The sequence below is a fragment of the Balaenoptera acutorostrata genome, chromosome 13 (genome assembly GCF_949987535.1).
Source record: "Balaenoptera acutorostrata chromosome 13, mBalAcu1.1, whole genome shotgun sequence".
Lineage (NCBI taxonomy): Eukaryota > Metazoa > Chordata > Mammalia > Artiodactyla > Balaenopteridae > Balaenoptera > Balaenoptera acutorostrata.
In genome coordinates, this window is record NC_080076.1 from 78,034,622 (window position 1) to 78,051,616 (window position 16,995).

General features: G+C 48.1%; 1 protein-coding gene across 1 annotated transcript in view; it reads left to right on the top strand.

The window, feature by feature from the left end:
• Positions 1-16,995, top strand: part of RPH3A (rabphilin 3A) — an 88,742-nt gene that overhangs the window by 32,746 nt on the left and 39,001 nt on the right. The window contains exon 4 of the mRNA XM_007170889.2: positions 4,987-5,133. Within this exon, the coding sequence (XP_007170951.2) occupies positions 4,987-5,133 (147 nt within the window). The remainder of the gene's footprint in view (positions 1-4,986; positions 5,134-16,995) is intronic.

Below are 16,995 nucleotides of genomic sequence, written 5' to 3' on the forward strand. Positions count from 1 at the left end.
ATAGGAGGCAGGTGCCCTTCGATGATTCTCCAGGAAGCATTGTCCTAGGTATGTGAATGAGAGCAGAGATGGGCCAGCCCTCTTCGCCCTGTCTCAGCCAGTAAGCCAGGGGTCTCTCCTCATGCAGCTACTGAGGGTCAGGAGTAGCCTCTGAAGGTCCCGGCAGGAAACAGACATGAAATCATTCCCACTTAACAGATCTGGAAACTGACATTCAGAGTGGCTCAGGGCCCAAGTACACACTGCTAATAAGCCACAGGTCCAGGATTCCAATCTTAAACCCCGCCAGGTCAAGGAGGGCTCAAGTTGGTACACAGTAGGCCCTCTGGGTATTTACTGTACTCGATACAATGCTCTGAATCACTTGTCCAAGGAAGCAACACTTTGATCTCCACCTTTGGTTTTTAACGAGATCCCAACACTGGACTCTGGTCTTAAGGACGTGGAGCTGGAATCCTGTGCCCAGAGGCCCTTGGCAAGGGTGCCACCGTCCTGTCACAGGAGAATTCTCAAGGCCCCCATGCTCACAGTGTTCTCCAGCCCAGAGGAGGCCCAGACAAGCCCATTTTCTCCCTTGAGAGCAAAGGCTTTGGTTTGAAAAACCATCTCATTTCCCTCTGTTTACTTTTGGGATTAAAACATGAAAATCCACAGGAGGCTTTCGAGTCCCCACTGAGACCAATCAGTGACATTTTCAAACACTAGATGAACTGTTTGTCAACTGCGTGTTTTTGAGCAGAGGATGGGGGTCTGCAGAGGTGCCGGCAGCCTCTAACAGGCCTTCTGCTCATCTGCAGATGGAGACAATGTCCTCAGCAGGCCTCTTGTGGACCCCCATTCCTGCTTATCTTTCTGCAGTCGTGCATTTCCTGTGCATTCTGATCCCAGCGAGTTGTGTGGTGGGGTGAGAGGCATTGGCTTCAGGTCTGACCCATGACTGACCGTACCCATGACCAGATTGTGAGCTGTGGGAATGTGCCCTTGAAAGGGTCTCCACTGGGTATGAGGCCCAGCATCTCACCTGTGCTCTGTCTTGGTCACTGAGCTACTTCGTAGAGGCAGGAAATAAATGGAGGGGGCGATCAGAAGAGAATGAAGGAAGAAAAGAAGGGATGAAGGAAGGAAGAATAGGGGCAGTTGAGGCATCCATTTCCACAGAAAACCAGAGGGACCTGGGGAGGTGGCTGGATGAGGTTATAACTAAGGCTCTTTGGGAAGGATGGGTGGTCTTCATTATGCAGGAGTCCAATGTATCCTTTACAATTAATGGGAAGAAACATCAGGCTGAGGGATATTAGCACACTGTAAGGAAGATCTTTCCAACAGAACGGCATAGACTCCTAATGAGAGAGTGAGGTCTTCATCACAGGGAGCATTCAAGCAAGGCTGGAAAGACCCCTGTAGGGAGGCTGTGCCCGATGGGCTTTCAGGTGATCCTCAATGGCCCTCCCCTGCTGGTGTTCATGCCTTTGTGTAAGCTCCTCGCCTTGAGTGCGTGCAGGACCTGGGATGTGTTTCTAACCTGTAGAATACGACAAACGGGATGGAACATCACCCTTGTGATTACATCATGTTATATAAGACCCTGTCTCATTTGACCGGAGCTTGAGAGTCACCTTGTATACTTGATGAAGGAAGTGGCCCACAGGATGAAGTTGGAGAAGTCTGCTTGGTTAGGAATTGCAGGCTGCCTCCAAGACATGGAGGTGACTTCCCGCTAATAGCCAACAAAAAGCCGGGGTCCTAGGTCACATGGCTGCCAGGAAATGAATTCTGCCAATAACTCAGATTTGCCTGGAAGCTGATTCTTCCCCAGAAAGGCTCAAGATGAGAACCCAACCCAGCCGACAACTGATTGCAGCCTTGTGAGATGCTGAGCAGAGGACCCAGCTAAGCCGTGCCTGGACTTCTGACATGGAAACTGTGAGATAATAAATGTGTGTTGTGTAAAGCCCCTAAGTTTGTAATAACTTGTTATGTAGCAATCGAAAATGAACACAGACACTATCGCTGGGGCTTTGTGCCACCCTGTCTCTATCCTCCAGCTGGGCTGATTTTTCCAGTTATCTAATGCTGCAGAACAAATCATATCAAACGTAGTGGCTTAAACAACAGAAACTACTTATTACCTCTTGCAGTTTTTGTTGGTAGATATTTGAGAGTGGCTTGGCTGGGTGGGTCTGGCACAGTTGTAGTCTTATGTCAGCTGGGGCTGCAGCCATATAAGGGCTCGACAAGGGCTAGAGGATCACACAGCTGGCACGTTTGGTGCTGGCTGTTGGCAGGGGGCCTCAATTCCTCTCCACAGGGATGTTTGAGTATCCTCATGACATGGCATCTGACTTCCCCTAGACTGCATGACCCAAGACACCAAGGCAGAAGTTGCAATGTCTTTTGTGACCTAGCCTTGGAAGTCACCCACGGTCACTTCCATTGTATTTAGCTGGTCACACAGGACCAGCTGGGATTCAGTGTGGGAGGGGATGACACAGGGAGGGTGTGAATACCAGGAGGCAGAGATCCTTGGCGAGCATCTTGTAGGCTGGCTACCATATTGATCTTCCTTCACCTCCTCAGGCTCACTGCCCACTCTCTCAACTCCAGGCCTCTGCAAAGACCATTCCTCTGTCAGGCTCAGTTTCTTCCTCTGCCTTCCTCTCACCAACTCTAGTTTATCTCTGAGGTCTCAGTAGGAGCCAGCCATACCTTTCTGCAGCCTGGAGGTTATGTAATTTAGGAGAGCCCTCTTCAAAATAAAGAAGACAAAAATATCTCTCTTTTACAAAATTTTCAGGACAGATGATCATTATGAGGGCTCTTCCCAGGGCCTTGGAAGGTGCCTGTGCTAGCAAAGGGTCCCAAATTTAAGCTCCACCAGCATCACAGTAAATCCTCTTCAGGGTCTCAGAGTAGATATCACTCCCTCAACGCACTCTCCTTGGTCCCCTAGACTAAGTGACTTCTGTTGCTTCAGTCTTGCTGTGGGTCACACTTATAATTAGACATTTATCAGCCCTTTTGGCCATAAGGTATTGTGTCTTATTCAAAAACTCTTTCTGTGCTTACTCTCAGACACTATTCTACATGCCATTGACATAATAGTGACCCAGACCCAGACAAGGTCCCTGTCCTCCTGGAATCCTACGTTCAGGTGGGGGGAGAGAGGCAACAAACAGGTAAACAACAAACTTCTTCTAAAAGATAATTTCAGTTAGTGACGGATACAAGTGAACCTGGGCAATGAGAGCTCAAGGAAGACCTCTCTGAAAGGCTGACATTTGAGCTGAGACCTGAATGATGAGAAGGGGGAGATCTGGGGAGATGAGTGTTCCTGGAAGCCGGGACAGCAAGTGCAAAAGCCCTGAAACAAAAACAAGGTTTCAGTGTTCAAGATTGAGCAGGGAGGCCAGTACAGCTGGAGTGTAGTGATTGAGAGGGGGTGAAAAGGATGGAGAGTCAGGTAAAGCACAGATCGGGTAGGACTTTGCAGATGGGCAAGAAACTGAGTCTTACTTTTATTAAGGTAAAATTCACTTAACATGCAATTAACCGTTTTAAAGTGCACATACACTTCAGTGGCATTTAGCACATTCACCACATTGTGCAACCACCACCTCTGTGTAGTCCTGAGTTTTATTCTAAATCAATGAGAAGCCATTGGAGGGTTCGGGGAAGGGGATTTGAGTATGTTTAGCGTTTGTTCATCCCCAGAGGCCCCTGATCCAAGGCAAGATGTGTTTCCACCAGAATTTCCCCAGGCTACCCCCTCCTTCCCTTTCTCACAACAATATTTGCCCCCAAGACATCTGCTTCCATTGCTTTCAAACTCTTCCTTCTGTGCTCTTCTGAACAAACCAGCTAAGGTGGGAGGATGGAAGAAGAGGCGGGAGCAGGGAGGAAGATGGGGCCTTTAATTTCCAACTTTGAGTGTCAAAAGGCAATTTCATGCCTGCTGATGTGGTTAGAGCAGTGGAAGTAATAGAGGCTGGCAGCTAATGGGGTGCTGGCTCCAGGGGATTCACAGTTACTGATTTTTCCCCCAACAGGGACAAGAATTTCTAGTGGTGTTGAAGCCTGCATTCCACTTGGGCGATGCACCTCAGTGCCCTGGGGTGTGGACCATGTTACTAGTGGAGAGGATGATACTTTGCCATAGACCACAGCGTTAGCTCTCTACCCAGCAGCCTCTGATCCTCTGCAGCGTTCAGTTCTCTCCGTACTGTGGAGGTTAAGTGTGCAGGCTGCCCAGGTCCGAATTCCACCTCTGCCACTTCCCAGCCATGTGACCTTGGGCAAGTGGTCTAATGTCTCCTCACCAGAAAATAGACAGTAACAGTCCTGCCTTGTAGAAATGTTATGAGGATTAAATGAGATAATGTGGGCATCCAGTAGGTGCTACATCAGTATTTGCTTTTTGTATTTTAAAAAAAAGATCAAGGAGAGCACAGGATGGAACTCAAAATGCTATAGGAGCTTTGGAGGCAGGAGAGCTAGATGTTTATGTGAAATCAAGAGATTTTTATAAAACTAGTTGACCACTAGTTTAAACTTTTTTTTAAGGACTCTGTGGCCTACACCAAATGTATTTGTGCCAGACAGGGGCTGGCGTCAACCTGGGATCCAGGGCTTCAGACCAGCCTCCCAGAACTGTTTCCACTCCTGCTGTAGAAGTCTACTGTTTAGATTCTTTTCCTGAGAACACCATTATCCTCCAGGTTTCCATGAACTTCCTGCACATGCTACTTCCAGAGTGTCTGCCATGTGCTAAGCACTTAATAAGCTCATCAGAACCTTATGAGGGAGGTATGTGTGTCCTGTTGTACAGATGAGCAAACTGAGGCTCTGAGAGATTGGATTCTTTTGCCCAGGGTCTCCCAGCAGGGATTTGAACTGAAGTTTACCAGACTCCGGGAGCTAGAGCCTAACCACCACTCTGCAACTGCTGACTTTGTCTGCAGCCTCACACCTTCCTATATTACCTTTCAGGCTCCAGACAGGATGGTCCGTTCACCCCAGTGGTCAGCCAGACAGACAAAGGAAGCAGGAAGAGCTGACAGATGAGGAGAAGGAAATCATCAACAGGGTGATTGCTCGTGCTGAGAAGATGGAAGAGATGGAGCAGGAGCGAATCGGGTGAGGCCTGATGCTTCCCATCCGTTCTGAGAGCCAGTGAGGGCCAGGAGGCTCTGCTGCTCAGGGCGGGTGTGCTGTGGTGGGGCAGGGCTGCCTTCGGGGTTTGTGATCTGTGATGTGCCAAGCCACCCACTCAGGCAGAACTGGAATCCTTGGTGCATGAGGTGGGAGAGCTGGAAGACAGAAAAGAGAACAGGGGAGAGAGTGGGCTGGGGGCTGGCTGGGGAGGGGGCTTCTGGGCTGGGGGTGCATTAAAGATGGAGAGGGAGGGATCTTCTGAGAGGGGGATGAGAGATTGTCTCTGAAGGCTGGAGACGTGTGTGTGAGCACAGGTGTCATACCCATTCCAGCTGCATAAGAATATGTTCTAGAGACATTGGCCATGCAGATGCCAGAACGATAGCTGAGGGTGAGGTAAGGGGGAGGAAGTGTATGTCAAAGAGACAGTATGTGAAAGAGCATATCTGAAACGAATTATATGAGAGAATTGGAGAAATCCATCCTGAAGGGAGGCCAGCACAAGAGTGAGGTAGCAGAGGTTGGGTCTGGACTCTAAGAACCCGGCTTCCATCCCAGCTCCCCCGCTTGCCGGCTGTGGATCCTGGGCCATGTTGCTTCACCCTCTGAGCCTCAGTTTGCTCACTTGTAGAATGGGAGAAATAAAAGGAATAGTCCCACAGGATTGTTGTAAGGAGTAAGTGAAATGATGCTTGTATGGTTCCTGGACCAGGCCTGGTCATACTTCATGTTTAATGAATGGTAGGAGGAAGGGAAAAAGTGGGGTTTGGAGGGCAAAGGTAACAAAAAACATGTATGGGATGTAAGAAGGTGTGTGTGTCAGAGCATCAGTGAGCCAGGACAGTGTTAGAGAGAGAGGGAGGGCTCTGTGCCTGGGCTTGGGAAGGGTGGAGTGGGGAAGTGAGAGGGGAGGAGTGTCTGGGAGAAGAGGAGAGTGAGCGTATGTATGGAGGAGGGGGGCTCTTGGCATGGGTAGAAACTTCCACTGCCAGGATGCAGGGAGGCCACTAAGGGGTCCTCTAAGACTGAACCTCAAATGGGAAATGGGAGGAGCTGCTGAGATGCCACCCCCTCCCCAGACCTTTCTTCCAAGGGGCAGCCTTTGCCAACTGCTTACAACTGGTTTGGGCACTGGGGTGCCCTTTCATCTCCCTACCCAGCCACTCAGTGGGGGGGTTAACAAGATTCTTAGATGGAAAATGATGCTGTGAACACACAGGAAGTGGGTGCCTTTGATTTGAGCCTCTGCAGATCATTTTATTCAGAGTGGGCTGGGGAGATCAGGGGTGCCGTTGACAAATGACAAATAGCCTGGCACAGGCGGAGTCAGCTTTGTGCTCGGCCCTCCGTCAGGTTCCTCAGTAGGTTGCTAAAGGGATGGGTCTTGAGGGGTCTGCTTATAGGGTTGAGTTTTTATTTTGCTTTTTAAAAGATACATCAGGAGAGAGGAGTTGTCCAGGTGGGAGGTCTGTGAGCATGTCTGTATGTGAGTGTGGGAGTGTGTGTGTGTGTGTTCACTTCAACCAACAAGGAGCCTCAGCCTTGCAGGAGGGAAGAATATAGATGTTAAATTCTTGCTTGGAAGCAAGAACTTCCAGCCTTTTTCCTGCGGAGCACTTTCCACTAGCTAACTTTGAATTTTATACATTGATTATATTTCTCTCCCCGTTAGATTATGATTCCTGAGTGTAGAGATTTTTGCCTGTTTTGTTTGCCACAGAATCCCCAGTCCTAGTACATAGTAGGTGTTCAGTAAAATATTTGGTGAGTGAGTGAGTGAACATGGTAGACAGTGCTGCCCCCCAATTTCTTTCTGCATCTCCTGTGACCAAGAGGCTGGAGAGCTTAGAATTTTGTAGTCCAGGGTCCGTATTCCCAGGGAAGACACTATGATTGGCTGCTGCCTTATGTTTATATCAGATTCTATCCCTGTTAACTGTGGCCAGAGGTGCTGGCTACATTGTGCAAGCGTGGCCACTAGGCTGCCTTTGGGTGTAAAGTTAAGGGGATCTCTGTGGACTGAGCAGATTCTGGCTTGAACATTCTAGAACAGGGCTGATGGGTTCCCTGCCTTGTCCCCCATGTCCTGCCACATTGCCTGACCTGGTGACATGGTGGGAGAGCACAGTGGTTAATCCCTGGGACCCCAGAGTCAGAGAGACCTGGCTTCAAATTCCAGCTCTGCCACTTATTCCCTGTGTGACCTTAGATAAGGCACTTTACCTCCCCCTCAGTTTCCTCAGCTGCAAAATGGGGATAACATTAGCACACATATCTCAGGGAGTGTTTAATTCACATGCAAAGGATTATCGTGGTGCCTGGCACAGAGCGCATGCTCAGTTAATGGGGACAATCATTAATGACAAATTTGCTGAGGAAACTTGTTTTTTTACACTGGCCAAGGTCTCCGTTCTAGAATCATGCCCGAGACTCCTGTTTGGCAAGCCCCTGGCTTCCCCTGAAGGAGATTTCAGAGCCTTCCAGGGAAGCTGGGGCCAAGCCCATGGTGACAGAGTGTCCCTTTGCTGAGAGAGTATGTTTTCTGCCGGAACGGGGAGGGTAGTCCTAGAGGACTCTGGCTGAGGCCGTTTCCCCCACTCCCTTCCAGCTGCCAGCCCTCGCTGGTAGCATCACCAGAGGCAAGCCCATGCTATTTGTGTCTTATGACCTTGAACCTGCCCTCATTCCTGTTCTACTCACACTTCCTTGGGAGAGAATCAGAGTGAAGTCAGATGAAAGGAGAGAGACACATCAGACACGGATCGAGGCCGAAAACGGGGCGCCATCAGGGCCCCCCCTCCAGAACCTGAGGCTCAGTTAATGAGCCTTGGGGGCTTCAGTTCCCCACTTGTCCAGTGAGGCGGGTCAGTCTGAGTCTCAGGATCCTTCCTGATCCGACTCTACAGTATTTGGGGGTGTCTGGTGGAGGACCCTGTACCCTGTTGTTGGCTGCACCTCTCAGAGCAAATGAGCTCCTTCTGGCTCTTCTAACTGTTAAAACTGCAGATGTAGTTATGTCCCCTTCTGGGTCTAGACACCAGCTCTGTGATGCTGAGTTTTCTTTTCTATTACAGAACAGTCATCTGGGAGACAAGTGAAGTCATCGTTTACATAATAAACAATCATTATAAATGGGTACCATTTATTGATTGAGCACTTACTATGTGCCAAACATCAAACCTAAAAACTTGATATGGATTTAACTCATTAACTGCTCCTCTCAACCCTATCAAGTAGGTGCTATTTTGCAGGTGAGGAAACTGAGGCTTAGAAAGGTTAGGTCACTTGTCCAAGGTCACACAGAGCTAAGATATATGTCCCTGTCTGGCTGACTCTCAGAACTATGTTCTAAACTATTAGATGTCTTTCCTGAAAGCATGGCCTCAAATTCTTAGACTTTTCAGGACATGGAAATTTTTAAAGCTCAGGTTTGGAGGGGACATTTGGGGAGCTAGAAGCTAGAATCCCTTCTGTGCTGGCCCAGTGATTCCTTCCCAGTGATCTTATTAACCTGTTTGTACCTCCAAAGCTGCCAGAACTGGTCTCCATGGTCCTAAGGCCATGGAGAGTTCCCTGGGAGAATCACCCTAAGGCGTCCCAGGAGGTGCTGCCTCCCTGGGGCAGTTTTGCTAGAGTTTGCTGCGCCAGGGAGCACCAGATGATGCAGTGGACCAGAGTTGGTTCTCACCTTGGAGCCTCTGCTTTTGCCCAAGGCGGTGTCTAAACCTTCACTGAGTGGTAACTCAGCCCACAACCAAGCTCTGCTCTCTTCAGCACCCCCAGAAGGAGAGATGATGGTCAGAAGGGAAACTCATTAAAGAGCCTCATTTTGCCCCACCTCCCTTATTCAAGGCTAAGTGGGATCTCAGAATTTATTTTGCATGACCTGGCTGCTGTAGACTTTCTATACTAGTTAGGACACTTGGCTTGCAAGAAAAGGAATTAGTTCCAGCTAGGTTGTTTCAGTTATCTATCACTGCATAACAAACCACCCAAAACTTACTGACTACAAGCATCAATAGTATACTCTTTTTCATAATTCTGTGGGTTAAGAATTTAGGCAGGGCTCTGCTAGGTTGATTTTTGCTCCATGTGGCATAGCCTGGGTTCACTCACTCAACTGCATTCAGTGGGTAGCTGGGTTGGACTGGAAGGGCCAGGAAAGCTCCAAACCTTTGTCTGTGCCTCAGTGCACTCTGCATGGCCCCTCTCTCTCCACGGAATCTTTCCTTATTCAGTAGTCTGGCCCGAGTCCTTTAGATGGCAGCTGACTCCCAAGAGAGCAAGGATGGAAGTCTCCAGGATTCTTAACGGCTAGGTCTGGAACTGGTAGGGCATCGCTCCACTGCAATCTATTGGAGAGGAGAAATAGATCCCATCTCCTCCTGGAAGAATGACTTATGCATCCAGGGAAGGAAGATGTTAATGGTGGTCATCTTTGGAGAGTCTACCCCATTAGGCAAAAGGGGAATTTAATATAAGGATTCAGAGGTATCTCAAGGGATCCAAGGGCAGGAACACAGCCTGGTCTCATGAAAGGTCTGCTTCTCATTCCACATCTTAGAAAATATAATCTCATATTATACCTTCCTAGTTGTTATATTTCTTCTTAGTCCTAATTCCAAATTCCCCGGGAAGGAACTCTGATTGGTCCAGGTCACCCTGAGTGCCGCTCCTCATCCAATCAGCTGTGGCCAGAGGTGCCAGGCTATACAAACAAGGCTGCTGAGTGCTACTCTAGAGAGTGCAAAGGGCCTTTGTAAATTGAACAGACACCCAGGGGGTGTCCACAGGACTTTTAAAACCTATTAAATATGGAATTAAACATTTGTCTGGGGAAATTTGTGTGTGCGGGTTTTGTTTTTGTTTTGTTTCCCAGTGGTAGGTTCCTCCATGTCTTTATCATATTTCTTTCTACCCAGAGCCTCTCAAAGACATTTACTCATATATTCTGCCTGCAAGGGGATAGGCAGCTTGGTGGCTTCCATTCGAGGTCATCATCCCTCAACAGATGGGCCCAAAGAAGTAATTAGGATTTGTCATTAACCTTGGTGTCCAGACACTGTGATAGAGGAGGAAGTGAAAGAGACACAGAGAGACCTGTCGTTGACAGAATCTGTTGGGTTGCTATCACCTCCCCATCCCAGTTCCACCATCCCCTATAGTTTTGGCACAGAATTTTTCCAAAATGTGGACAGGGGGAGAAGTGAGTAATAATGCTTGGAATTTGCTACATCTAATTAGGTAGGCATCTTTCCTATGGTTTGACAAGCTGACTGTAAACCAGGTCATAGTCTCCTCTTTCTAAAGGAAGATTCCCCTACCGCCCCGCCACTTTTTTTTTTTTTTTTTGACTTGGAGTCCTAGACATTCTGTGGGTAGAACTCAGGGGTTCTGGGGCATCCTGATATTATAGACATAGTTATCCATGTGTCTGTGTGCTTTTTTTTTTTTAATAAATTTATTTTTTTTTTATTTTACTTTTGGCTGCGTTGGGTCTTCGTTGCTGCACGCGGGCTTTTCTCTAGTGGCGAGTGGGGACTACTCTTCATTGCGGTGCGCGGGCTTCTCATTGCGGTGGCTTCTCTTGTTGCGGAGCTTGGGCTTTATGTGTGCGGGCTTCAGTAGTTGTGGCACGCGGGCTCAGTAGTTGTGGCTCGCGGGCTCTAGAGCGCAGGCTCAGTAGTTGTGGTGCACGGGCTTAGTTGCTTCGTGGCATGTGGGACCTTCCCAGACCAGGGCTTGAACACATGTCCCCTGCATTGGCAGGTGGATTCTTAACCACTGTGCCACCAGGGAAGTCCCTGTGTGCATTTTTTTTTTTAATTTTTATGTATTATTTATTTATTTATTTATTTATGGCTGTGTTGGGTCTTCATTTCTGTGCGAGGGCTTTCTTTAGTTGCGGCAAGCGGGGGCCACTCTTCATCGCGGTGCGCGGGCCTCTCACTATCGTGGCCTCTCTTGCTGCGGAGCACAGGCTCCAGACGCGCAGGCTCAGTAGTTGTGGCTCACGGGCCTAGTTGCTCCGCGGCATGTGGGATCTTCCCAGACCAGGGCTCGAACCCGTGTCTCCTGCATTGGCAGGCAGATTCTCAACCACTGCGCCACCAGGGACGCCCCCTGTGTGCATTTTTAAGAAGAAATATTCATAGATTTCATCAGGTGTGGGGGGACTCTGAACCCCCCCCATGTTGAGAACCACTGAGTAGTACCTCAGTTTTCTCAGGGATTGGGTCGATGCCTTCTCATGTCCATCCAGCCTTAATAATTTATGGAATCTGTTTGCACAAAATGAAAACGAAGTCTTCTTAATTCCTTAAGCAGCCCAGTGCCTGGCATAAAAGAGAAAGCAAATGAATACATATTGGATGAATTCTAAACCCAACTGACTAAGCCTCTCATTGAATGTTTTTAACCTCATGGTTTCCTGGACCTTATCTATAAAATGGACCATGTGGTCTCCAAGTCCCTCTAGCCCAAGGTTCCTGAACCTTGACACTGTTTACATTTGGAGACAGATAATTCTTTGTGGTGGGTGCTGTCCTGTGCACCATAGGATTTTTTAGCAGCATCTCTGGCTCCCACCAACTAGGTGCCTGTAGTAACCGGGTCTGTTACCAAGCTGTGACAACCCAAAATGTCTCCAGACATCGCCACATGCCCCCTGAGGGGCAAAATCACCCCCTGTTGAGAACTACTGCTCTAGCCTTTTTGTTGAGTGGCTCAAGAAAGGAAGAAGAAACAAATGAGAATTTCCCTGCAACCACACTCAACTTCTAGAGAAATAATAATACCCCACCCTTACAAAGCACCATGTGTTGGCACTGTACTCAAAGCTTTATGTAGATTCATCTGTGTAACCCTCACAACAACCCTATGCATTAAGCCGCATTATTATCATTCCCATTTTACAGATGAGGCAACTGAGGCACAGAGTGGTTAAGCAACTTGCCCAGGGTCACACGGTTAATAAGCAATAGAACTGGGATTACAAACCCAGGCTGGCTGGCTCCAGGATTAAAGTCCTATTCTGCTATTCTACAGAAAGATAAACATTTATAGCCAAGCATTGTATTAGGAACTTTCAAATATGTTGCATTTCCTTTAATCCCTATTATGTTCTCTCAGAGAGACAGACTATTGTCTTTGCTTCACAGATGAGAATTGAAGTTCATGGAGGTTAAGACACTTGCCCAGGGGCACACAGGTTTTACATGGCCAAACCAGACTTTGAATCTGTCTTTCCACATTATCCTATTGCCTTTTGGCAGTGCAGGTAGGGATGGCAATTGACAAATGACTTCAGAGTTTCAGGGAAGTCAATAATTTACAGGGTGTCTCATATTTACTCAGGTTAATTGGTTCAGTCTCATACTTCTTCCTACCATAGGACAGTTCACCCCTCTCCACCACAATGACCCTTGTCCCCTGTGGGCCTCAGCAGCACATTCTCTCAACTCTACTTTCCACAACAGAAAAGGGCAGGTGGAGGGGTTAGAAAGAGCCCCAACTATAAGCACTGAAATGAAACAAAGGCTTCATTCTTCCAAAGCGGGTGTAACAGCGTCTGGGTAGCTAGACCTAGCCTCTGATCCCATCTCTGCCACTTGCCAGCTGTGTGCCTTTGGTAAGTGACTCCCTGTCAGTGTGCCTCGGTTTCCCCATCTGTAAAATGGGAGTGAATAATAGAACTGATCTCACAGGTTGTATGACTTAAGGAAAACCATGCACATGGAATGCTTAGCACAGCTCCTGATAACTGTTGCTATTATTGGGTTTAAATGACCCAGCTCCTTGCCTGACTGACTACATTAGCCCAGTGGAGCCGTCTAGCTGTCTTTCTCTCTTGGCTCCAACTCTGACCCAGGGTGACCCGCTTCCCCAAAGTGCTGAGGTCCAGACGGGAATCCCATTCACCAATCCATCAAGGAGAGAGATTACGGTCAATGGCTCCCCAGGTAGTGACGGTAATAAACAACAGTGGGAATTAATGAGTCTGAACTGCACACACCCTGTGTGCCAGCTGCGTGGCTTCATGACAGAGCAACTTAGTCATTTAAGGACAGGTTCCCGAGAGACCCTGGCATTGGAGTCTCAGACCACCCCCCTTCAGAGCAGCCATGTCCCTGTTCACAGCTGATGGCCCAATCTAGACTTCAGAAAATGCCGAGTTTAATAAACTTAATGGTAACATCCACTTGGCAATTAGGGTGATGGGAAAAGCAGCATGATTCTGGAATTAATGGTGTGTGTGTGTGAGAAAGAGAGAGAGAAGTTGAGAGACAGAGATAGAGACAGAGGGACAACATGACATCCACTCTCCTACTTTGCTGCATTTTACAAACCATTGTGTAATCATGCTCAATCACAGCTCTAACGCAGCTGCTCTGGCTTCATACCATCAGTGATGGAACCCCAGCTTTTCACCATTTCCCTCACCAATTCAGGAACCGGCACATAAAGCCATCACACCTTCACTGGCAGGGTGTCCTCAGCTCTGCAGCTCGCCACGTTAAGCCCACTTCCTGGAGCAATTGTACATCCATTAGCCTTCTCTTCAGCATTCATCAAGACACTGCGGCAATACTGGTTTGAAAGCTCAAAAGCAGTTGCCTGAATGTTTCTGAGGCCAGTTTGAACTTTTTTGAGGGAGCCTGGGCTTAACAAGTAAGCACTGTCTGATCTGCATTTGGCTTATATCCTTGTCTGCAGAAGGCAGCCAACTAGGGCTTGGCTCCCTGCAAGAGTGGAGTGTGTACAGCCGTGTGTGTGAAAGTGTGTTCTGTACATGGGTGCTGATCATGCACCTGTTCCTGTGTGGGTACCTGTGCCATCTGTGTGTGTATTTAGAGATGGGCACACGAGTCCTGTCAGTTTCTAGTCACTGCAGCCCCTTTAAAAGCTTTAGAAAGACGGATTTCATGGGCAGATTTTAGCACCCTCGTTATATAGGGAAAAAATGTGAGTATAGGGAGCTATAAAAGCCACAAATTTCCAGAAGAAATAATTAGCAGCAATCATGACTGAGTAGTTACCATGTTCTGGGCATTTTACAAACACTCTCATTTTTTTTTTTTTAATTTTTTTTTTAACATCTTTACTGGAGTATAATTGCTTTGCAATGGTGTGTTAGTTTCTGCTTTATAACAAAGTAAATCAGCTATACATGTACATATATCCCCATATCTCTTCCCTCTTACGTCTCCCTCCCTCCCACCCTCCCTATCCCACCCCTCTAGGTGGTCACAAAGCACCGAGCTGATCTCCCTGTGCTATGCGGCTGCTTCCCACTAGCTATCTATTTTACATTTGGTAGTGTATATATGTCCATGCCACTCTCTCACTTCGTCCCAGTTTACCCTTCCCCCTCCCCGTGTCCTCAAGTCCATTCTCTAGTAGGTCTGCGTCTTTATTCCCATCTTGCCCCTAGGTTCTTCATGACCATTTAACTCTCATTTTATCTTTGCAACAATCCTAGGAAACAAGGGCTTTGTTTTCCCTAATTTACACATGAAAAACAGAGGCTCAGAAAGGTTAAGTAACTTTCTTGAGGTCACAGAGCTAGGAAGTAGCAAAGTCCAAATATGGACCCAGGCAAGGTCACTCCAGAATGGACACCCCAACACACCTGCATCATAAGTGCCTTGTGGGACTTCCCTGGCAGTCCAGTGGTTAAGACACCGTGCTTCCAATGCAGGGGGCCCAGGATCGATCCCTGGTTAGAAAGCTAAGATCCCACATGCTGTGTGGTGTGGCCAAAAATTTAAAAAAAAAAAAGTGCCTTGTATTTCTAAATTCTGAAAGTGTGTGTGCGTGCAGGTGTGCATGTGTGTGTGTATGTGTGGAGAGTCTATGTTTTCCTGGGGTTGTACTTGGAGAGGGTGATTAGAACCTCACAGAATCCAAAGCCTGGTCTGTCTGACATCCACAGCAAGGCAGGGAGGAATTGCCCAAACCTTGCTCTGGAGAGGAGGACTGGAATCTGATTTGGACCTGAATCAGGTGGAAATAGAACCTGGGTGGCAGATGGGGCAGGAATGTGGGTGTGCTGGGTAGAATAATGCCCTCCCCCACCACAAAGATGTTCACATCCTAATCCCTGGAACCTGTGAATATGTTATCTTACATGGCCAAAGGGACTCTGCAGCCATGATTAAGAATCTTGAGATGGGGAGATGATCCTGGATTACCCAGTGTAATCACACGGGTCCTTATAGGAGGGAGGCAGGAGAGTCAGAGTCACAGCAAGATTGAAAAATGCTACACGGCTGGATCGAGGATGGAGGAAGGGGCCACAAGCCAAGGAATGTGGGGCAGCTTCTAGAAACTAGAAAAGGCAAGGGAACAGATTTTCCCCTTGAGCTTCCAGAAAGAACACAGCCCTGCCTGCCAACACCTCGACTAAGTGAAACCCATGTCAGATATCTAATATCTAGAACTATTAAGATAGTAAATAATATATGTTGTCGTAAGCCACTAAGTTGTAATTTGTTACAGCAACACTGGGAAGCTAACACACAGAGTGACTCCTTGAAGCTGGCTAGCGTGCAATGGCATTTCTCACGGCCTTCCTGCTAGTGTACACTTTCACCACCACTGAGTTAGACCCACTTGGGGCAGTCTTGTAGTTTCAAGAGACCTGGTCCAGCCCCATGTGTAGACAAAGTCCAGGGACCTGCCTGCCTCATTCGACCTGGAACCACTGCGGCATTTGAAACTCTCACTGCTCCGAGCCTCCCAAGGACTCCATTCATATGTCCATATGTTGTCTCAAAATGGGGGAAGTTGAGTCTCCTCTACTTAAAGCCCTTTCATGCTGTCCCATCACTCTTAGACTCAAGACCCTGCATGGAGTGGCCCCTGCCCACCCTCCAGCCTCATCTTCTACCATCCAGCCCACCAGCCCTGCTAAGCCTCTCAAGTCCCTTGCACACGCTGTTCCCTCTTCTTCCAGTGCCTTTCCTCACCCTCTTTACTGGGCCAGCTCCTCTTTATCCTCAGGTCTCAGCTCAACAGTCATTTCCTCTGAGGCCCCATCTTACTGTTCATGTCCCTCTCTGTGAGTTCTCATAGCTTCCCATACTTGTCCTTCAGAGCACGTAACTCCAAGTGTAATTGTGATGATCGATGTGATCATTTAAATAACGTCTGAGTCCCCAACTAGAATGCCAGCTCCATGATGGCAGGCACCTCATTTGTTTTGCCCCCCCTTGGGTCCTCACTGTCTACTGTCACATGGTAGGTTCTCCATAAATATTTATCAAATGAATGAGTAGACCATCTGCATCTATTTGGACAGCAAGGTCAGAGCAACTTGGGAATCCACTTCCCACCCCCTCTAGAGGTCATCTGTTGGTGCTCAGAGGAGGGGACATAACCTTTCTGGTGCCTCCGGGAGCATCCTGGGAAATGGGAGATGCCCACCCAGCTTCACTGAGTAACCGTCACCTCCCCTTAAGCACCCAGCCTGGTGATATATGGGTTTCCTGGACTGAGGTGCAAGTAGGAGTCATAAAGTTAATCAGACGTGTAAAGACATAACTAGAGAGTGACAGCCACTTATAGTGTCCAGCTAATTGGGCCCTTAATGTGGAGACATTAGACAGGCAAACAAAAGTATCCTGCCAATGCAGACAGGTCTTCTCGTAGTCGTTGAAGGTCCTTCAGTTTCAAAACACAAGGGGAAATCTTGATGTTTCAGCCTCAGCATCTGAGAATCCCTGAATGTTGCCCATGGCAGGAAGCTTGAGGTGCGTCTCATCTAACCCCTCACATTATTGTCTGGGAAGAGGGCATGCAGAGAACAAAGCCTTTTCAAGGTCATTGACTGGATAAGAGGTA